The sequence below is a fragment of the Chiroxiphia lanceolata genome, chromosome 7 (assembly GCF_009829145.1).
Source record: "Chiroxiphia lanceolata isolate bChiLan1 chromosome 7, bChiLan1.pri, whole genome shotgun sequence".
Classification (NCBI taxonomy): domain Eukaryota; kingdom Metazoa; phylum Chordata; class Aves; order Passeriformes; family Pipridae; genus Chiroxiphia; species Chiroxiphia lanceolata.
Genome location: NC_045643.1, coordinates 27799426 through 27822441, shown reverse-complemented (window position 1 = coordinate 27822441; position 23016 = coordinate 27799426). Strand labels below are relative to the sequence as shown.

Below are 23016 nucleotides of genomic sequence, written 5' to 3'. Positions count from 1 at the left end.
TGCTTTCAAGAGCTTGCTCATTCTCAGTTTTTCCAGTTGTGTCCTCCTTCTCAGCTGTAACACATTCCTACTCCTGGTGGTAGCCACTGCCCAGAGCTGCTGGCGACCAGCTATGCCCTGAGGTGCTGCTCAGTAGAGGGCAATGGGAACCCATCTAGGCTGGTTTTCATCTGAAAAGTGGACCTGCACACAGAGGGAACACAAAAGGCATCATGCTGACTTTTTTTCCTTAGAGCATATTCAGTGCTTGGGTGACCATCTCAGTAAGCCTTCCCAAGACTCTCCAGCTCATTTCAGATCCCTGCAGTTCATCCAGACAGGCCGTAACTCTGTGGTCCATGCATCAGGAGAGAAGTGCAGTAATCCCTCGATAACCTTGACTAATGCCATAATAAACTAATGGCAACTTTTGGAAGCTCTTCAATACAGTATAATGTTCAACCTTGATCCTTTGAGTTTATCTGGGTCTTCATGAACACAGAACTGCTTAACTGACATAAAAGTTTCTGTTAGACTTTTCAGAAGCAATTCAGATGTTTGTGGTGGGAGCCCTAAAGGTATAGAGATGCTTTGTTTCTTTTCAGTGTGATGAGACTTAAGTGTTTAATTTCTTTTACAGATCTAAATTTTCACTTAGCCATCCCTACAGTGTTCTAATGCTCCCATGCTCACTTCTCTTCAGGCCTCTGGCTAATGAGAGCACCTTTCTTCTAGAAGAGAAAGGGAACAGAATATGTGACTGTGTCTCGGTCACTTCAGTGCAAGTTCTACTAGTTTGGCTCTAAGTGCTGAGAATCTGATCAAAACTTCTTGACTCTCCAGTGAAGCAGATGAAGGTCATACATGTCTCCCACTCAGTGCTTAGCTAAAGGGATTGCAATGACCAGTGAAGCAGCAGAACAAACTTCTGAAGCAATAACATCTTAAACTGAAAGTGCAGATACTAATGCTTGAAGGTTTTGTGTTTTGTTTTGTTTGGGGTTTTTTGGTATGTGTGTTTGGGGTCTTTTAGTGTTGTTCTGCTTTTTTTTTTTTTTTTAATCAAAAGAACTTACATAGTTAAAATATTTTTTCTCTTCATACCAGCTTGAACTCACTGGCACAGTACTTTTGTGTCCAGGCACAAATAGCCACAGAAAAAGATATTTATTCTTAAAATACCTCTTTTTCATACAGAAAGTATCTCCAGCTCCTTCATAACATTACCTCTAGTAGAAAAATCCAGCAAACAAAATATTCACTCAATCCCTTTTAATCATATGATCAAAGTATTTTACCATGGCAAATTGAACAAGCATCTAAAAAGAGAGATGAAGAGCAATGACCAAAGCAGAGGGAAAGAAATTACTTTGATCTGGGAGGGAGTAGGAGAGCAAAGAGAGGTTTGGGGGAGAAAGCTGTAGAGGAGAAGAATTCTTCACTGAGGGGCTGTGTTAGGGTAACAGGAAGAGCAGATGCTGGATGATCAAGGGAGCCTCAGAGGGGAGCAGAGGAGGACTTGGTCTGTATGATGTCATGGATTTGGAAGATCAGGAGAGGGTATTTGATGCTGTGGTACATATTTCCATGTTGGGGGACGAGCAGGAATTAGACCAGAAGATGGCTGAAATTTCTTTCATGAGAGGTAGACAAGGAACAAAGATGTCTTTTTCTTCCTCAGATTTGGCTGAGCAAGGGCAGAAACATCTGGATGACAAAGCTGTTGCCAGACTATCTGTAAAATTAATTAGCAGATCTCACCTTATTTTCTCCATTCAGCAACAGGCCAGAGAGGAAACAAATCAGACTACTTTAAAGTAATTTTCACTCCAACATATTTACTTTCCAGAAAGATACTAAAGAAAATACTGACATGCCAGTCTTGATGGAATCCTTTGTTTCATGTGGTGTGGTACTTTACTCTTACATTGGACTTCATATTTCTCCAGTTGGTGCAGCAAACTACTCAAACTGTGGGAGGATATTTACTGTTTAGAGAAGTCCTTGGACAGTTCAGCAAACTTTGTCTTGTTTCTCTGTACAAGAACTATATATAGGCTTTGCTCAATCAAGGTCTCAGATGCTGTGTGAGCAGAGCTAAATATTTTTAAGAGTATAAAAAAGCGACAAGATAACTCCAACCATTTGGCTTTGTTAGAACCAGGTGTTTGTCTAGCTGTGTAGTAACAGAGGAAAGAGAAACTACCTTAAAGGCACATTGATTTGCGCTATTTCTTAATCTGAAACTGAGACAAGCAGATATAAACAATGCATCTTAAAAATGCCAACAACTACCTTTGAGTAGTTGAGTAAACTGCCTTTTTCTCAGTTGAAAGTTGACCAGGAACCTCATGGATAAGAAGTCTTCTCCTGAAAACTGATTGAAATATGTTTAATAACTCAGAGTACTCAATTTCTGCTGGTGGATACACAATAGAAAATGACCAAACGGGGAACCCTTCTAGCCTTTTGTTTCCCCTCCACAAACTGTCAGACCAGAAAAGGATTGATGGGACAGGAAGGTGCCCTGAGAGTAGGGGGTTAGGAAAATGATGGGTATGGGTAGCCTTGTGTGTGAGGATTAGGATCTGCAATCTGAAACGGCAAAGAAACAGATTTCTCCTTACTGAGAGGAGGAGTTGAGATAGGAAAGGCAGGAGGGTTTTGAACAGTTAGGGGTGAGTTTACTCCCTGACACTGTTCTCGGTACTGCACCTCCTCTGGCTAATTTTGGCTCTTGCTGTCCCACTCGGAAAATACCCCGACACAAAGGTCACATTAACATGAGGCACAGGCCGGCGTTAAGAGACAGACACTACTATAACTAAAGCAACCAGCTGTCATTCACTCAAACAGGGACCTCAGCGGAACCTGACCAGAGATTTCACACAGATGTCGGATGGAGCTGCCAGATCACTCCCGCGGCTCCGCTTAAAACACGGGCAATTCCGAGTCCAGGGCAGGTCCAGCAGAGTCAGGGGTCGCCAGGCTGCCCGCATCCATCCACCCCTTACCTCGCCACAGCCCTTCGAACTCCGCTCTGGGCCGGGCCCGCCCCCGCCCTGCCCTCAGGGGCGGGCGCTCCGCCCCGGGGTTGGCGGCCCGTGCCCGCCCGGGGGCCGGGGCTGGCGGCGGGGCGGGCCGGGGGAGGGCTCGCCGGGCTCCGGAGCCCCGGCCCGGCCAACCCGCGGCAGCCGCGGCTGAGCCATAAAAGCGGCGGGAGCCGCCGGGGCCGCGGCTCCAGTTGGCGGCAGCCGTGCCCGGCACGCCTGGAGTGGGCAGCGCGGCCGCCCCCTCCGCAGCCCCAGGGACCGCCGCCGGGCCGCCCCCAAGATGCTGTTTTGGCACACGCAGCCGGAGCACTACAACCAGCACTCGACCGGCAGCTACCTGCGGTGAGTCCCGGGCGGCGGGAGCCCCTGCGCCCTGGCACAGCGGTCTGTGTGTATGTGTTTTTGGGGGTCGGGTGCCCCCGTCCCGCCGCCGCCCGCTCGGCTGCCCGGCGGCACCCCCGGTACCCTCGGCCCCCTGTGGTGCCCTAACCGGAGTTAGCGCCGCTCCCTCCGTCTGAGAGACCGCGGGTTCCTTTTCCTTGTTTTTCCCCTTCTTTTTTCTTTAGCGCCTCGCTAGACGGCTCTGTGCAGCTTTGCGTTACCGCTCGTGCCGGGTTCCCTCTCCTCCGCGCTGAGGCAGCGCGGCTCCAAGGGAGGAGGTGCGGCAGCGGCGCTGTCAAAAGTCTGTGGAAAAAGCCTGCTGGCAAACTGAGAAGGCACGCAGTTTTCTGGGGACGGGATATCTTTCTCTGGTTTTTGGGACGGTGTATGTAAAGCTCAGAATTTCACTTTCTGAACTTGCCTAAACCAGCTTTTTCCTGCCTCCGCACAGTTGCGTTTAATTAAATGCGCCTAATTTAAGTACAAGGGCTGCTAAACAATAGTCTGTAACATGTGTAGCACAAACCCGTGTTTCCTCCCTCTAACCGATGTGAAAGCAGGCAACTTTGGGAGTTTCCTTTTTGCTGGTTGCTTGTGAATTATTTGTTTTCTGAAGATGTAAAGCTCAGCCGTCAGCTGGTGTCGATTGCTGCTGCTCCGCCAAAGGGGTATTTTGGTGAATTATGGCAGTGGAGAACCTGGCCGTGGCCCAAGAGCCTGACTTTCAAATGTACCCCTAAACAACCCCTCTTGAGAGAACATTGAATTTGTCTGGGGAAGCACTTCCAACACAGATAATACTTCCTTTAAAAGGAGACACGCTATCTGGTCTATTGCTGCTCCCTATCAGTGTATTTACAAAGGAATTTTTTTTTTTTGCTCGAAATAATAATCTCCCATTATCAAATGATATGGTTCTGTAAGATTCTTACTTTCTGGCAGCTTCTCCACTTCTTCATACAAGATTCTTCATGTCGTCCCTCTGTTTCAGTAAGTCAGTTTCACAACATGTATGTGGCAAAAGTCTTGTTCTTTTGCTTTGTGCTTGCAGATCTGATTAGTTTAGGACGGTGAGGACGGCAGTAGCAGAGGAGCATCAGCATCGCGACTTGTGTGTATTCTCAGCATTAGAGAGTGTTTATGGTGCTCAGGCTGCTTCATTAACTCCATGGGTTTGTAGCACAGTGCTTCAAGATCATCGGGTCTGCGTCAGGCTTGAGTCCACAATTTAAATTTTGTCTAATTGGCCAGAAAACACATTTGCTTATTTTTGCTGGCTTGATGCTAGCTGTGGGATAAAGGATACCTTTCTGTCAGGAGGGCTGCTGGTATGGCGGTGACCTGTCAGTGTTTTAGGAACAAACTTCAGCTTTAGTGAGTATCTGCTACTGTGACCATGGTGTTTTTAAAAGCCCTAAAATCAGTTTTATGGCAACAATGCCCTTGGGTGTTTCAGGGAAGGTTGGTTGAACAAAACCCTCATTTTTTGTGTAGAGACCTCTAAATTCTGGCCAATTCACTTTCCATGAGAATGTGTCAAGATATGCATTTCTAAGAGGGGCATTTTTCTGCTGAGCTGTGCCTTTCTGAAGGCTTTCCATAACCCCTTGTAGCGACTCTGCACGGAAAACTGAAATAGTACAATTCTTGAAGTTGCTGTAAGAAAAGTTTATATAAATTATACTTTGCAGAGATCAAAGGCTTTCTGTGTATCTGAGACATCCGTGTAAGTTCTGCCATACCTCAGTGGCATTTGTAGTTAAAGCAAGATGATATTACAGAAAAATCCTTGTAAATCTTCATTCAGTTTTTATAAAAACCAAGTACATGTTTTACTTTCTGTTCCATCAGCTGGTTGAACTCTCAAATAATTTTGTTCTCGGGTAAGCAACAGTCTAAGTGTTGCTTAAGACCAGAACTGGAAAGTTTTAGCAAAAAGGTGAAACTTGTGAGAGTTTTAAGAAGTTCACCTTTTTTTTTTTTTTTTTTTTTAAGAGTTGAATATTGCAATGGCTTATATACTTAACTTAAAAATTCTTTTAAGTCTTCACCTCCTAACTTCCAAACATTTTTACTAAGGTGCAGTGTTTTAGAAGGTCTTGACCCAAAGCCATGGATACCACAGGCCATTAGTTCAAATGCTCCAAGAATAAAAATGTGATTGAATTGTGTGGCTTCACTGGGGCTTTAGTATGGTGAAGCTTTTAAGAAACCAAATCATGGATTCCTCCATGCTTACAGTCTTCAGCAATCAGACAGCTGTTCTGGCAAGTGCAGGGGTGCTAAGAGCCTGATGTGAAATATGTTATCGGTGGAATTTTGATATCCTCTTGCCTAAATTTTTCAGTTTCAGGTGAGTAGGTGTACAAATTCCTCAGCTCTAACTGTTAAACCTGGGCCAGACTTTGTGCACCATTTCTGCTGAACTGCAGAAGTTTTGGGCTTTGGAGTTTTTGACCTGTTCTCGTCTCTAAAGCCTCACACATTCCAATGGCATTGTACAGATGAGTGTGTTAAGAGCAAATGTTGGCATCCGTGAGCGAGATGACTCTGGAGCAGTATCAGATCCTGCATGTGTGTGGAGCAATGCTATCTATTTCAGAAATCTACTGCAGGCATTTCTGTCACTTCGTTACTGTAGTAAATCATCACTAAGGAAAAAAACCCTCTCTGTGGCAGCAGTTAGGCAAGAGCCGTGATTATGTCAGTAATGCCAGTAAGCAAATGGGGCTGGATGCCTTTGAGTGGGTGATAACACGGAGGGCGTGGGGTTGGAAGAGAGAATGGAAACAGAGATGGGTGTTTCTTTTCTCCTGTTTGTGTCTGAAATGACACGTTTTGCTCTTTGGTTTTATTTTGCCATAATTAAGAGTACCTGTGGTTGAACCAGGCACTTCAGCAGTGTGCTCTAAACTGCTGCACTGTTTCACTCATGACCTGGGTAGCCTTCAAGGTTGTGGGTGCTATGAGTGGATCATTAACTGAACAGGCGAGGCAAAAATTCTTAATGCCCTTTCAGGGTGCATGCCTGTACATGCTGGTATGTTCCTGGATGTTTTTTCTTAAAGCTTTTTGTATATGAGATTATCAAAAGGAGGGGAACTGCAGCCTCTGTAATGGGGATCTCAAGTCTTCACACATCTGGAGGAAATGCAGGAGGAAAAGAATCTTATTCTGAATTGTCTCCATGTTCAACATAATCCTCCTAATTTGGAAGGATATTAATGTCTTAAGTAGGTGGACACAATGATCAGAAGTGTTTGTGACATGGGTAGGGCTAATGTGGTTCTTCAGTATCAAACAGGCTGAGACAAGGATGCTTATTCCTGACATCTCATTTTGTACTAATCAACTAATCATTTGTTGAGCTCTCAGCCTTGCTAATACCAGTTCTTCTTGGGGATTAGTGTGGGTTGGGATCAGCCTGACACTAAATCAGCAGGCAGGTCAGCATCAACATCTTGTAAAGAAGTGAGGACAGGGACTATGTGCAGGTCCTGGTGAAGCTGGTCCTGAGCACCTTTGTGTGCATTTATGAAGGTGGCCCAGTGCTGACTTAAGAGCTGTGTGATTGCTTGGGACCAGGCTTATTTAGAGTGCAGGGAGATCTCATGAGTCAATTAATCCAGCAGGATTCATGCCATTATTTACCTGAATGTCTCCTTTTAACACCAGAGCTGTGTCTGTTCCTTGCCCTTGGTTGCTACTTGTAGACATTTTACTAACCAGAGATTCAACTGTCAAAGTGCCCTTTCTTGCTTTTTTTTTTTTTTTTTCCATGAAAGGCTTTCATCTAAGAACCCAAGAACTCTTAAACATATGTACTTCCACAAGGATGAAGAATCTATTTTTGGTAATTTTTCTCCTCATCAAGAAAACTGCTTAACTGAAAAGTAAATCTGATTTAATTTTTAAAAACATAAATTAATTCTCAGACATTCTGTATTGCCAGTGGTGTGTTCTTTTTTGTGCAGTGCTGATGTCCTAGAGGCAGAAGTTGCCTAGTTACTTTATACAGGCAGAATTCTTTCTCTTTTAGCCATTTTAACTCTGTTTCTTCAGAGACCATCTCCATTATACCAGATCATGAGAACCAAGTGCAGATTTAGGCTAGGATATTCCATAAACTCTTTGTAACTAAATGTCTGTGAATTGTGTGTTGCAGAGATGTCCTTGCGCTGCCGATTTTCAAGCAGGAAGAACCTCAGCTGTCTCCTGAGAATGATGCCAAACTGCCACCCTTTCAGTATGTCCTCTGCACAGCCACATCACCTGCTGTGAAACTGCACGAAGAAACCCTGACCTACCTCAACCAAGGTAGGGTTTGCACTACACTGAAGAAGAGCACATTTCCTGGGAACAGTTGATGAGAGATTTAATCCCATACTTGTCTCACTGGGAGGGCAGCGGGATGGGAAAAGAGGGATAGAGATGGGGAGGGGGTGGAGGAAAGGAGGAGTATTTAATTTTTCATATTTAGATATCAGATTATCAACTATTATAAAATGATGAAGTACCACTGATTTAACTGTCGGCTTAAAGCAGTGTTGTAGCATGTACAGTTCCCTGTGGCCAAGTAGTGGCTAGATCTCAGACGACTTAAACTGCAGCCACAAGGCCAGATTGATAAGCAGGTGGGCAAACTTTGGCAAAGTTGGATGCTGCAAGGCATTGCCAGAGGATGAGTTAACAGGTATCCGAGGGCTGCTCTGTGGTCTGGGCAGAGCATGACATCATTCACGCTGGGTTTGAGATATGGTTCTGCTCAGTGCCTAACTTGACAAGTTGCCAGGGTTCAGTGCATCAAAGTCCTCTGTAACTGACCTCATAGGCTAGTTTTTACTCCTGGATAAACAAGCACTGTGTATTTCTCTACACTTTCCCCCCGCCCCCCTCCATTTGGCAGAATTCATGCAGACACATCTCTGCATGTGGTTGGTGTTTGGCTGTCACTTTGCAGCACCTCCTGCATGTGAGTCTTGAAGAGATCAGACCTCTCCAGGCACATATTATGCTAACATAGTATGCTTATTTTCTGCCGGGCTGTAAACAAGGGCATTAGCCTGACGACAACAACCTGGAGGGTGTCTGCACTGTTACTGAGATCCTCTTCTGCTTCAGGACACTGCCCCAGCTCTTTAAGCTTCATGCACTGAGTAGGATGCTCGCTTGAGTGCCTCCCTGGGTAGGTTTCTCTCAATGCTGGTAGAAATCAGAGCCCTGATCTCCTTTGGAGTCTGACCTCAAGTGCAGCTGGCTGCTGGATCTGTGGTGGTAGCTGGTAGACCCATGGAGCCCTACAGAAGGATCAGCTGAGTACTGCAGGCTCTACCCAAGGAGCCAGGTGTTTCCTGTCACATCAGCTGGCACTGTTCTGTCTCCCAGGATCAAAAAATGCTTTGGATGCTTCCCAGTTTATCCATCTAAACACAGCAGACCCCAGGAGGTGATATGAGGCATATCAAGGGTGAGATTGAGATGAATCTTCCTGTGAAACGCAATTTTTTCCTGTATTGGGATAAAAGATTTTTTTTATGAAAAGCAGGCAATGGCCAAATATTTTAGCATACATGAAGCAGTGCCTGCTGTTTTACCTTGGTAAGGAAAAAGCTAGACAACTCTTTACACAATTCCATGAGTTTTAAAAAACTCTGACTGGAATAGTCTGTGTTTTCCTATGCAAAGTAAGACTGTTACTGCCTTTCAGATAGACCATGCTGTGTTTGGCTTTGTCCTGCTTACTATTGCAAGGAGTTGTCTCCTGCTACGGCTTGACACAGTACTGACCTGTTTCCTTGGCATTTCTTGGGTATCATCTGTCTTTCATCCCTCAAGGAGAAAGGTGAGATGTGTCCCTGTAGAATGTACCCCGGAGAATATGAGGCTGGACAGGCCTGGAGGACCAAAGCAGAGATGAGGCTGGCAGGAGCTGTGCAGTGGGGCAGACTTGGGAAGCTGCTGGGGGAAGAAGTGGGTACCCCATAATTCTGTTGGCTTTCCACAGTGCATGGAAACAGCACTTTCTCCTCGAGGGGTGATTAGTAGTAAAAGGTGGTGCATCTTCTGATAGTTGACTGGCTCACTGCTTTCTGTTCCCCTTGGCAGGAACTTTGCATCTGCCTGCTACCTTCTCATGAGCATCCACACCTCACTTATTTAAGCTCCCAATCATTTTGTCTTCCTCCTTACACTGGGCTCTCTGTATGTAGATTGATTTTTTTTTTTTAATTTTTTTTTTGGTGATCTTGCAATGTACTTGCTTTAAAAGCTGTTCTGCTCTACTTCAAAAGGCTGTTTCAGAGTCCACACCATTGGCTGCACTCTGGCTCCCAGCACTGACCCTCTCCTGTAGCAAGGGCAGACCTTAACTGTAAATTTGCCTGACATGTAGTTTGCATTAGACCAAAATCCCTTGCCTGTGCTAGTTAGTAAAAGGGGAATGGAGTATGGTCACATGTGGATATGAGCTGCTGTGAGAAACTTGTGGGTTCACTAGAGGTAACTACTGATATGAGGAGACAACGATGGTGGACACACCTTCCAACCAGCTGTGGTCAGAACTGGGGTGTCTAATTGCTGTTGGTGGGATATTGGTGAGAACATTGCCTTGGGTTAAAAAGAGATGAGGATTTAAAGGCTCTGTTGGAAAATTAATCCCATTAATAGAATTATGTTGTATGAGCTTGAGGAGGTATGTGAAGGGGACCTTGGGGCAGCTGAGGTTTCTGGAATCAGTACTCCTGGCACAACAGAGGAGCTGACTGACTCCAAAGCACTGTGATCCAGCTGCAATGCCACAGATATCTCATGAGGCAATTTAGACCATTCACTACACCTTATCCCCTTATGCTGAGTGTAAGAAAAGGGACACCTCTTGCACCTTACCCTCTCTCTGTGTTTATCATGGCTTGGCCAAACACTGTTACATAAAACTTCCCTTCTTCCTTGTATGCTTGGGTATTGGGATGGATTGCTTTAGCAAATGGGTAACTTCATTAATGAATGTCCCTCCACCCTGCCTGTGTGTCAGTCATAGCTCCTAGTAAGGCAGATACAAAGACACAGTGACTGTCCCAGCACCAACAAAGCAATTCACATCCAGTGTGGTAACTTTCCCAAACTGTGAGTAAAGGGTATGGGGCATTCTGGTTGCTAGGTAACTCTTGGCACTTGCTCTTCAGATGTTCCTTCTGAACTTGAGCTCTTCACCATGTGGTAACTGACCTTTAGTCACCGTGAAGCAGCTCTGCTTATTGCCCTGAAACACGTTCTCTGCATGTGACTGGTTCAGTGGTGGTGAGTGGACCAGCTCAGGAGGTAGTTCACAAGCAGGATGGAATAAAGGTCAGGCCTGACAGAGCTATGAAATGTGGAAAGCTGAAAATACTGGGTAGCAACTTGAAGGCCAAGTTACATAGCAGAGATAGAAGAGGAACCAGTGGAGAATTTCAGGTGAGATCTGAAAGGATTTCATAAGTGCTAAGAAGAAGGACTGTCCAGTGGCTATATTTGTGTAGAGATGGGAGAGGGTTCCAGGCTTGTGGAACAAAATTACTTCTCATGAGCCTTGCTTCTTGCTGGATAGACCCAGAGAGATGGCCAGTGGCATTGAGGAGGAAGAGGTCTCTGGCCTGGGCTCTCCACAAGAGTGGAGGCTGAGAGGACTCCTGAGCTGGAGAGCAGAGACCAGTGTTTTCAGCAAAGGCAGGAAGCACAAGGGAATGAGTTTAGCTGTAGTGTTAAGTTGACTTGGGGACATTCAGCAGTGGCAGAGTCCCAAGCTTATCTACTCCAGTTTGAAACCATGAGTGCTTGCTGGCCACAGCTCGAGAACCAGCCTGTAAATGAAGTAACTAGAGTCAAATCCTTAGCTTGGTTTCCAAAGACTGACTCATTACACTTGTCTTTCCTGATCTCTTACCCCCCTGCCTTCCTACATTCCTTGGGAAACTGGAGCCAAATTGAACACAGGCTTAGTTTGCTATTCTTTAGGGCAGTTCCTTCATTAAGAGGTCTTTACTGGATCTCGGGAGGATTACTCATCCGATGGGACAAAGTATAGGCTTATTAGTATGGTGTCTCAACACCGCTCCACCTTCAGTCTGCAAAACTGGTAAAGGTGCTGTCCTCACATTAGAAGCTGCTGCTGGCACTTCTCCTTTGGTCAGGAATCACATCTGTCAACGGAGCTACACTGTCCAGAAGTCTGCAGCACAAACATGGCCTAACATTTCTGGAACTAGCCTGCCTTTTAGCACTATTTCAGTGTCTCTTGTGGATAGGGATTTTCAGACAAACAATCAACCAGCAACCATGTTACAAACCACTGCTTTAGCAAGACAGCTTGATGCAGTGCATATTCCATGGTCTGCAGTCATATGGGGTGTGGTTTGACCATGGCTGGTTGAAACCAGTTTCAAACATGGAGAGAAATGGGAGCAATGAAAGGTGGTTCCAGAAATTGCAGCAGGAGGAATGTAGAGGAAACAAGCACTGTGTACAGTAGATCTGAGTGCTAATAAATATGAGGAAATAAAATCATTCCTTTAAAAAACAAAATGCCAAAAATCACAAAAACCTGAAAGTCATTGCTCAAGGGAATCAGCTTGTAGTGCCAGAACCACATGTGGACTTTGAGCTGTTCAAGTCATGATTTTGTTTCATGACCAGCATTATGCTGGCTCAGAGCCTCGGGTCTCAATTACTTCAAATAGAGCGTGGTTAAGGTTGATGGCAGAGGGTCACTGAGAGCAGGCTGTGTGACAAATCCAGCCCAGTCCCCTAGTGGTACTTAAGAGTAACTGGCCGTCACTTGCCTGTAAAGTTTTCCTGGGCTCTGTTCAGCTCTGCAGATCTGCAGTGTGTGTGACTTGAGGTTCTTGGCCGTGTGAGGATTTTAGTATACAGCTGGTTAGGGTTTGGAAGGCTGGCCGTCTCTGCTTTACTGTATCTTCCAGGAGTCAGCCTTACTGCCAGTCCTAGATGGTTCAGAAAAGAAACAAGCCCAAAACAAAAACCATGAGAGTAAACCACTAACACCTGAGGAAACCTGTGATGATATTGGGAGTGTTGCTGTAGAGGTGCATGAGCAACAGCTGCCTCATGGAGCTAAAGATGGACTTAGGTCTGGATCGCACTTGAGCAAAAGCCCCACATTTCAATCTCAGGCTGCAAAGGCATATATCCAGGTTCAAGACACATGTGCATAAGCTGGTGCACTTTAAACAGTGCTGCGTTTAAAACCTGCTGGCTGTTGTCCTGCCTCAGCTCACTGCAGATGTGTTCAGATTTCTCCTCCAAAGAAAGGTGTAGAAAGCCCTGGGCAAGGAGAAGCCGAAGAGGACACTTTGGAGTCAGTTGCTAATTGTTTGGGTAGGAGATGAAACTGCTTACAACAGAAGGCAAAAGAGAACCTTTGCCTCCCTTAAAAAGTCTAAAGTTCAAATTTGGTTGTCTAATCTTCTACAGCCAGAGAACCCAGTTTTAAACACTGGGATTTACAGTAAATGAAAAAAAGCTGTTTTGTATTGACGTTAACTCCTACGTAATTGAGTTTTTATGGGGTCAGAACTGCCTGGATGTTTGTACTTTTCCTGGAACAATTCTTTATTTGCCTAAATGAAGTGTAGAGAAGGCTGAGTTCTAGCTGGGTGTGCTTCTGGTTTAATTATAGCTTTGTTTGTGGGGATATTTTTGCTTTGTCCCATGCTAGTCACTGCCACCACTGACCAGGCCCTGGGCATTTGTAGGAGCTCTGCTGCTGGTGGCTTCTCCCTGTGGACATGCACTCCACCCTTGCCTGAGATCACAGGCACAACAATGACTTTGTGTTGTTGAGACTGAGCACCAGGTACTCCCTGGTGGCTCCCCTCCTCGGCATCCTTGTTCCCTGATCGTTATGAGTTACCATGCTGCTCCTTGACCCCTTTCCACTCTGTTCCTGGGTTTGGATGGTTTAAAAAATGCCTAATGAAGCTGGTTTGTCTTTCCCGTATCTGAGATTGGCTACTTGGTGTTTTTGGTTCTTGTGGTGCACTTCATATTCAGAAAAGGAATTTGTCTCCTGCCTGACTTTGAAGACAGCTCTGAGTAGGTTCTAGTGTCTCAGCTGGAGCCATTAATTGTGCTAGAAGCAATTTCCCCATATGTTTGGCAGCTCTGTCTTCACTTGGCAGCCCAGGATAAACAACCCTGTCTCCAAACCACACCATCCCTAAGCTCACTATGAATCTTACTTCAGATGACAAGGCACCTCTGCGTAAGTAGAGCATCTGACTTCTGTTGTCCCTAGGAAGCTAGAATCTCAGTTGTCTTTTAACCAAGAGGCTGTTTTCTATTCTTTTTGTAATCCTTTCTTCTATTGCTAACATCTGGATAAAATTCAAATGGGACTATGAACTTGCTGGACTATAGCCTGTGCACAACTCCTACTGGAAGCCCCTAGATTGCATTTTGTTCTCCCATAAATCTTAAATATCTGTGAAGGAAGGGAGTGCTCAGAAGTTCCTCTGACTGTGATGAGAAATGTGAGAATAACTGGAAGATTTTTCCCTTGTATTCCATGAAATTTTTTTTACTTTACCCCATTACTCATATTTACTTTGAGATTCCTTTAATTATGATAGTGAAATTTTTGACTGTGATTTTACAGGCTTTGATGTTTGTATCAATGTACCTACCAATCTGAGAAGATGTGGAAATTTTCCAATTAGCTTCCTCTAATTTGCATTGTCCTAAAAGATCACATTTTAGGTAGCAGTAAAAAGCTTGAGAGATGCTGGAGGTTTGACATGATTAGCTGTTTTTATAGAAATAATATACTTTTTTTATAGGAGAATATGCTTTTTTTCCCCCCCTAAAGAGGTAGGAAAAAACCCACTTTTTCTCCCATTTGCTTCCTACCAAGAATTTAATATGTGTTCCTGGAACTAGACAGCAAGCACTGGAGCAGTGCTCTTGTCCTAGCTTGGTGCCACACTTGTGAGCAGTGTGGAAGGTATGGTCTGCTTTGATAGGGCAGTTGCCAATCACGTCCTCCCCTTCCCTGTGGTAGGCACTGATTGAGCAGCCACATGCAGGACTGGGACTTGCTTCTCCCAGTTTATTAACTGCAGAAATGTGGTAAAGGAAGCACCTGAGGGCATCTGAGGGAGCTACCAGGTGGGATCAGGAGACATACTCAGCTTTTCTGCATCCCTCCTCAGCACCCTCACCCAGGACCATTCTTTTTAGTTATCTGAAACTCAAGTAAATATTACACACAAAGTTACTCTTACAGAGCTATAAAACCTGTTGTCCAAACTGACTTAGAACGGGTTGAAACCAGAAAAAGCCTGTATTTTTTACTTACACAGAGGGGGCTGAGGTTTTCTGAGCTGGACAGATGTGACTAAGATAATCCTGAGTGTTTCAAGTACATGCTAGAGAAGTGGAAATACAGGAAGAAATTGTTTTCGCAGGGTCGATATTTTTTTCAGCTTTCAATTGGAAGTCTATAATTTCTTCACTGTTTAATTTAAAAGTCAAAGTTTATAACATGGCTTAGATTAGGTGGGATCCAGTAAAGTAGATGGGGTCTATGCAAGAGAAGCCCAAGTGCACACAGTGAGTTTAGCATTTGGGGTGTTTCTGTGTCTTCTGGCTTGTTTTGTGTCCTCGATTCAAAGCTGGACTGTAGTCTTCAGGGATTTAAATGTACCTCCCCCTCTTTTGAGTGGAAACCACTGTAAATGAGTATTTCTGTCACTCACTGCCTGTTAGCTATGAAGAGTCACCACTGTAAAACAGACCATCTTCAAAAGTCTGGGGAGAGTAGGGCTCTGTCAAATGTTCATATAGTAAATGAGCAGTGAAATTTTCCTGCAGCAAACTTGGCTCTGAGACATGTGTTGGCTTTCCCTCAAGAAAGAGGTAGGAAAAGAGAAAGAGGGGGACAAAGAAACCCCCTTGATTGGGGGCAGGTTGTAAAAGGAGGAAAAACATAAACATGATGGCAGTGAAGCTCTATGGTGTGGTAGTAGAATTAGTAGTTGAATTGCTCTTCTGTGTTCCTGTAGTCTTGCTGCCCTGGTGGCAGTGGGAAGTAGAGCAGGTATCCTCGGTGCTGAACTCGGATGGATACCAGAACATGGTGGAGCTAAGGCAGCTTATCTGCAGGAGGAAGCAGGCAGGAGGCAGGTGAAGGGCAAGACTGAATACTAAAGCAAGGTGTGTAAATTGTGGTTCTGATTGCCACAGTATGAGCAAGTTCAGAAGGAGACCATACAGGAGTTAATGAGCATTGGTTCTGACTGGGCAGTTTAATGTGGATTCAATCTGGATACTGAATATCAGAAACTGGGAAGATAGGACAAGGAAAAGGCTGACAGTATTCACTGTGCTCCATCTCTGGGTGCTGTGTGGAAGATAGGATGTGGGGCAAGATGAACTTGCAGTATGAGGTTGTCTCTAGTGATCCTTTTGCATTTCCTGGCCCACAGCTTGTCCTCCTTTGCAGGATTTCCATGTTCCTAGCGTAGTGGGAACTTTCAGGGTGGCCTATTGTGTAGCTGGTGAATTCATAATATCCACTGGATAAACATCTACAGCATCTTGTCAAATGAGGCTACAGTAAGCAACTGCAGAATATCCACTGCCATTTGTGGCTAAGGGATTGAGGGTTCTGCTTTTACTGCTTTTCCTGCAGTTTCCACACATGGGACACTTGAGCAAGTCATGCTAATTTTTATTTTTGCTTGTGACTGGCTAAAGAGGTGTGGGTAATCAAGCATGCAAGTTCAGATGCCAGCTCTGTCACTCTTGTCTGTTTACCCTGGGGGTTCATTAATCTTTCTTGTCAGAAAAATCTTTGTATGTGCCTGATGCCCTGAATAGTTGTGTTTGGCTCTTTCAAAGGTGATTCTCCTGCCTGCTGGATGTGCTTCGGTTTGGGACAATAAATGCTTGCTTTTTTTCCCTCCCCCTCCTTCTACATGCTGCATTTTACTGTCAGCATTCCTTTGCCTTTATCTGTGCGCTCTTGAGGATGTCCATATAAAGTTGCTACATGGAATTTTTATTGGCCAGCTTGGCTTAATAATCAAACAGTTTCCAGGCTGGTTCTGTCCAGTGCTGTGTGGATCCATTCTGAAAAAGAGGAGTCTCAGTTGGTTTTTTTTGTTGGTGTTTTTTTTTTTTTTTTTTTAATCTTTCCACAGACTTTTGTAGGGGTTATATTGCTTAGTCGAAGGTTAGGGTTTAATTAATTGCTGGAAAGGCAAGCAGACTACTTTGCTAGATTAAGTAAGGCCTGAGTCATATCAGCCTGGAACATCAGCATCCTAATTGGAAATTAGTGTATCGTGTCGGTTGTATTGTGCAGAAAACCACAAAATGCACAGTGCAAGTGGCCCTTGAAACGTAACACCAAAACAAAGAAAAGCAAGAAGGATATTTTAGTTGTGTAGCAGGTACTTTTTGAGCAAAACGTAACTTCGAGCTTGCAATGGTGATAATCTTTTTTAACCAGAAATTACCTAGAATTCCTGATGGCTGATCAAATTCCATGGAGATCAGTAAGCTGATAAAACTTGTACCTTTTGAGCAGGTCAAAGCATTCCTGTGTTGAACTAAATTATTTTTCATCTGCAGTAAATTGTTGACTTTCAGTTCTTTTGTCCCCAAATTAAGTGGTCATACCTGCATTTAATGTGCATTAATTACCAAAATACAAATTAAAAAAACTAAGCAGTCTATAAATCCTCCTTCAGATAGATGCAATTTCTTTATGAATTACCAACCAGAAACTTTCTGAACCTGGATGGTTACTGCTTTGCTGGATACTACTCTTGTTTGTAAAGCGAGTTGCTCAAACTCTCATTTAGGAGGAGATTGCATAAATTTGCTGTTGCTCAGGGAATGTCTCTTTAAAATGCAAATGAAAGCATATCATCACCCAGCCAGGTTTTTACTGGTGCCCCTGAAGCTTTCAATGAAGATGAGAGACAAATTGCGTCTCAGGAATTTACTGTGGTTTTCTAAATACTTAGTGCTGTTCTGTTCTTTGCCTAAGGTAGGAAAGGAGGGCTGTGGTGAGTGAGGGGAGCACTGAGTGGTACAGACATGCAGAGGCTGCTTTGGCATCAGCTGTGCTGGGGATTTGCTTGCAGAGTGTTTTCTTCATTTCAGGTGGTGACAGATGCTTTAGGTGCCCCATGTGTCCAGTATTACACCATGACCAGTGGCCACGCTGTGGTGAAGTGATCTCAAACTTGTGTTGCCTATGGTGGTGTTCTCAACTTGCATTATGAACTTTGAAGTGGTCTCAGACCTGTGTTGCCTATGGTGATGCAGCTGTGGCCAGTGTTGAGAGTGTGGTAGGAAAAGGTTTCAGCACGTGGCTGGCCTTTAGCACTGGGTGATGACTATCATCCTGCTAAAGGAGGACTGATCTAATGCAGCCACCACTGCTCTCCATTGCCACAATTGTTTTTTTCAGGCTCTTTCTTCTGTCTGAGCCCACTGGATGTTGAACCCATGTCAACTGAGGACCAGATATTGCCCAGGTTCTGGACCTGGGCCATTCAATCAAATCACTGCAGAGTTTCAGCATTGGAACCCTTTGCCCCTGTCTCCAGCTTTTACCACCAAGTATTGACTTGGAAGGTTGTAGTCTGACCTGTATTAATCTGTATTTCCATCTCAGACAGATGGAAAAATTCGGTATGGGAAAACTCTGTATTTCAGCATTATGTTTTGGGCTGAGCTACTTGCAGTCTGTCTTGGGAACTGGAAATACGGATTGCTTTAGTCACACTTGCTGACATGCTTCTTTACAGATTTAGATACCTGACTAAGAATGATCTATTACTGATTTAGTTTTAGCAGAAAATTGTCAGTCTGTGCCTGCCAGTGCTGGTGAGTCAGTGATAGAGGATTCATAGATGATCTGTGTATCTGAACCTTGTGTGAATTCTTTGTCCTCTTTGACGCCAGGGGGAGTTGAGCTTTCTTCAGGTTAGGTTGCTATTGTTCACTTTATTTTACAAAATGATTTTGTTTTCTAATGTCCAAGTGGTCATTCTTTAGGTGTTGGTTTTTTTTTTTTCCCCTGCAGTTACAGTTGCAGGGCTGAGATTGTAATTCACCATTTCAGGAGTTTTGTTGATAGTGATGGTGGAAGACAGGCTGAACAAGGTTTAGAACATATTTTTCAAGGAAAAGGTATAATCCAAGCAGTTTGGTGCTATAAAAGTACAAAGATCTGAATGCTGTCCATGCTAATGAATTATGGGTACCATGAGCCACGAAGCAATGAATTTGCTGGAAAGCTCTAAGGGGAATAAATTCAAAATCAGTACCAAAAGATTGATATATAAAGGAACTTTGAGAAATTAGGACTGAATTCTCACTGACAGAGTTTCACACAGAGGAAAATAAAACTGTGTGCGTTCTGAAGGTTTACTGGGAGCAGTCTTGTTTGATAATCGTTATGTGTAGCAACTAGAGTTAAACATTCTGAGTTCAAGGGGAAAGCAGTTAGCATAAAATATCATTTTGCTTGAGGTTTTTCCTGGCATAAATTGTGTTCCAGGGCCTCCATCAGATGACCCATATATCTTTCATCAAACCATTTTATTTCCTCTTTGGCTTTCTGTTTAATATTAACTCTGTCTACGCTGCAGTTTCTTTTTTTCTAGGCAGCAGAATGTGTTTCTAGCTCCATCCAAGGTGAATCAGTCCTATCAGGTGGAGGGAGATGTGTGGTGCCTGCTGGCTACCAGGTTGCAGTACTGTTCCTATCCCATTAAGGGGTGGAAGATGCAAGCTGCAGAGTTTTTGAGTGCTTGATGGTACTGTGAAAGGAACATGTCCAATGTTTATATGCCCATTATTTTCGTTTGTTGCATTGGAACCACAAATAAGTGAATTGAGCTGACAAAAGGAAGAGTGTATCAGTATGTGAAGGTGTCCCAAAAACCTGCTCATTCCTGAGGTATTTGCTGAATGGCTGGCAGTGCTTCTGGTTTGACCATTGCCTTCCTCTGTAGCACAGCTCATACCACTAAATTTCCCTGTCCCTGTTATTGCATCTGAGTACAGTCATAGATACTGTCTATTGGGCGCTCATGGTCTCAAAACATAAATTAATTCTCTGTAATGATTAATTAGCCTCATATTTGCACTGGAATGAACTGTAAGTGCAAGAGTTGCTTGGCTGTGTAAATTGGTTTGAGATGATGAACCGTATCACTCAATAGCTGGTGAAATCTATCCCCAAACCGAACCATTGAGCAGCCAAGTACTTCATAGATAAACATGTACAGCACATAAAGGTACATAGTACAACAGACATGGCACTTAGAGACATGGTTTAGTGGTGGACTTGGCAGTCCAAGGTTAATGGTTAGACTTGATCTTTTCTATAATTCTAAGAGAGAAAACATGTTTTTTTAACCCAACCTTCATCTTTTTATGCTAATGCGACAACATGGATTATGTAGGGTAATATGTACATCTGTCTAAAATTTGCCAAGTGAACAATATTAACATGTATCAGTGGCAATGCTAGAAAGTCTCTTGAGTTAAAGTGTGGAAGACCTCAGTTTCAGGACTGCAGTTTACAAAATCTACTTTTGTTGTCCAGTAGTCTTCAAAGGCAGGTGACTGTTGTCATTTTGTTTTACTCATGCGCAAAGAGATGGGTAAAGATCTATGCATCTTTCCAGTGCTTATTTTGGTACTTCATATGGTTTATTCTTCCCTCTGCCTGTACCCTAAGCCACTCGCTGGATTTAAGGGTCACTTCCTGTTTGCAGAATTCCTATTAACATCTGTAGGAGTGTTGTGCAAACATTTGGGGATTCAATATGGCCTCTCTTGCCCCCCTCCCACCCTTTTTTTTTTTTTTACTACCTGTCAGCCAGCTGAATAAGCGCAGTTATCCATGTGCTCTCTTGATATGTTCTGTACTCATGTAGGTGGGATTCTCAAAAGGGAATCTCCCTGTTACACAGTGCCTTTCTGATACATCTGGTGTCATAAGTCTTCCGTTTCTAGATCTGGATCCAGAAATGTAGTGGATTTGTCTCTGTTGATAGGAGCTGCTTGAAGGGAGATATATCTGCTTTGCAGTTTTCTGCAGGGCCAGTTCTGTGGAGATACTGGTTGGGCCAAAAAACCCAAACTGATCTTCTTGGTGCCCTGTCATACCCTGTACATTTTTCAGGAAAAGAGAGGATAGAAAGATAAACAAGAAAAACAAGAAATAAGGTATACATGTACTCCGTTAATCCTAATGATCCTGTCCTGCATTGGTACTGGCTGCAGGTTTATTGTAAAGACTTGCTATAATACAATGAGCTTTTGTAGTGTTGTAGTAATTTGTGCATAAGGTATTGAGACATCAGTCTCCTTTGTCTGCTGTCAGCCTTGGAGAGAGATGTTGTTTCATAAACCAGTTAGCTAATTTTTATTGAACTGGCTAAATTCCTTATTCTGAGGGTAGTCATGGGGTGCTGGAGTATGAATTCCCTTCCCAGAACTGGTCCTTGCAAATGCTGTAATACCCCACTGCCTCCACACACATATCTAAAGGAGTATTTATGCCCTGGGCAGCAACTTCCCAGGCCTTATGGAACAAATTTTATATTTCTGGTTCACCAAAACACCTTACAGGCCTGGCTGCTCTCTGGAAAAGGGAAGATTTCACCCAGGTTTCTATCCTCTGCAAAATAGTGCCTAGATGTGTTGTGCCAGCATCTCTTCACACAACAATTGCTTTAGCAGAGTTGCTTTAGCAGAAGGGACAGACAAAGGCAGTGCTGTCACAGCCGTGTGACATGGGTGGACAACTGCCTTGAACACCTTGGTGACTTTCTGGAGGGCGACCAGAAAAGTGTAGCAGCCCTGGGAGACAGCTATAATTGATGCCCTAATGGAGAGATTTTAGTTGCCAAAAGGCAAACCTTCCCCTCAGATTTCTGCTGTGCTTTAGTGCCTAATGATTACTGGGGCAAATGCATTATGTTAGCAAAAATAAGCTTTCCCTGATCAAACGTATGCTTTATCAGCCACATAAATGCCAGCATGACTCTCTCATTGCTACAACATATTAAACACCTTGGAAATGTTTCCTTAAACTCTAGGTCAGTCTTATGAAATCCGTCTACTTGAGAATAGGAAATTGGGAGAGTTTCAAGATTTAAACACAAAATATGTAAAGGTAAGGAGAAATATAGATTTCTTTTCTTCCTGCTACTACATACAGCCTTTAATGAAGGGCCTGACCTTGCTCACACTAAGACAATGGAAGACACTTTGCCATTGTTTTTAGTGGGAGTAGGGCTGATGAAGTTGTTGAGTGCTAGTTTCACGGGACTCTGCAGCTTGGCTTTGCAGGGCTTCAGGGGAACCTTTATTCTGTTTGTGATCATGACCCCAGAGTTTCACAGTGAATATTGGGTTCAGGGGAATCCCAAAGTTCAGCGGTGAACATGGTCAAAGCTGGTGAGAGGCAGACTTGTCTCCCTACTTAACCCCAGCAACATGCCTGGGTTATTACATGTCACATGGAGGGCCCAGGTGTTTACATCGTTTTGCCAGGCAGACTCTGCATAGCTCCAGTTTACTTTGGTAATGGGCATAATTATAAACATACAGAAGTTGATCATTTGGTTTGGGGGAGGATTTTCTTTTTTTGTTTCCCCCACTCCCAAAACAGTTCAGATTCAAAAACTTTGGTCCGGACCTTGGTTCTGGATCCAACCTTCAATTCTTGACTGTTCTGCCTCAGGATTTCTTTTGAGAGGTGGGGACCAGTTGCAAAATTTGTATTCCAAGCTAGATTTCAAATGTTGTCCAAGTTCAGGCAGTTCCCTATTTGTCTTTTGGCCCATTTCAGGTAGTGTGTGGATTGGGATTCCAATTTTGCAGGTGTTCCCACTGTGGCTTGCTTGCTTCTTGAAGCTAGGGTTTGATTTGGGCATTTCTCAGGTTCATTGGCAAAAATTGCCCACTCATTTGATACGGAAGTCCCCAGCAGGAGTATGGGCTTGAGAAACTGGGATGTTAGGGGTCATTAGCTTGTATAAGTGTACCACTCTGAATATACAAAAGGATATGTTAGTTAGGAGTACTTAGGACTTGTCTGCCCTGGGGATTGCCTTTATTCCAGCCTTTTTTTTCCAGTTATTGACATGGCTGCACCATTGCAGGCCAGCTTGCTGTTACAGATGCTTTCCTATTCTACATTTGTTTAACTACACCTGGGCAAATCAGTGACTGGCTGTTAATGGCTGGAATCAAGTTTTAATTCCCACTGACAAGGTGTCTGGACATGTCAGCTCCACTGGTACAGGGACAGGTGAGCTGGCTTCCACGTTTGCTAATCAGAATGGGGTATATTGGGGTTGGGACATGGTACAGACACATTAAATATTACCCCCATATGAGCCTTTTTGGGTATGGAGGCAGTATAGTGATGTTTACATGGCATGACACCTAAGATGAGGTGCCTGTAGTGCTTCCAGAGTGAATCCCAGAAAGCTGTACAGGGCTGTGTTATGCAGTATAGATGTGCCCTGTGAAGGGGGAAATGTGTTTCTCTCTCACTCAGGGGTCCCTT

At 44.0% G+C, this 23016-nt stretch overlaps 1 protein-coding gene across 3 annotated transcripts in view; it reads left to right on the top strand.

The window, feature by feature from the left end:
• Window positions 1–3210: 3210 nt before the first annotated feature.
• Window positions 3211–23016, top strand: part of TFCP2L1 (transcription factor CP2 like 1) — a 37333-nt gene continuing 17527 nt past the window's right edge. The window contains exons 1-3 of one of the 3 annotated variants that reach the window (XM_032693030.1): window positions 3211–3374; window positions 7579–7730; window positions 21539–21615. In XM_032693030.1, the coding sequence (XP_032548921.1) occupies window positions 3313–3374; window positions 7579–7730; window positions 21539–21615 (291 nt within the window). In that variant the 5' untranslated portion in view covers window positions 3211–3312. Of the gene's footprint in view, window positions 3375–7578; window positions 7731–21538; window positions 21616–22626; window positions 22756–23016 lie in introns of those variants that run through there. The other 2 variants (XR_004357982.1, XM_032693031.1) reach the window with 2 other exon arrangements.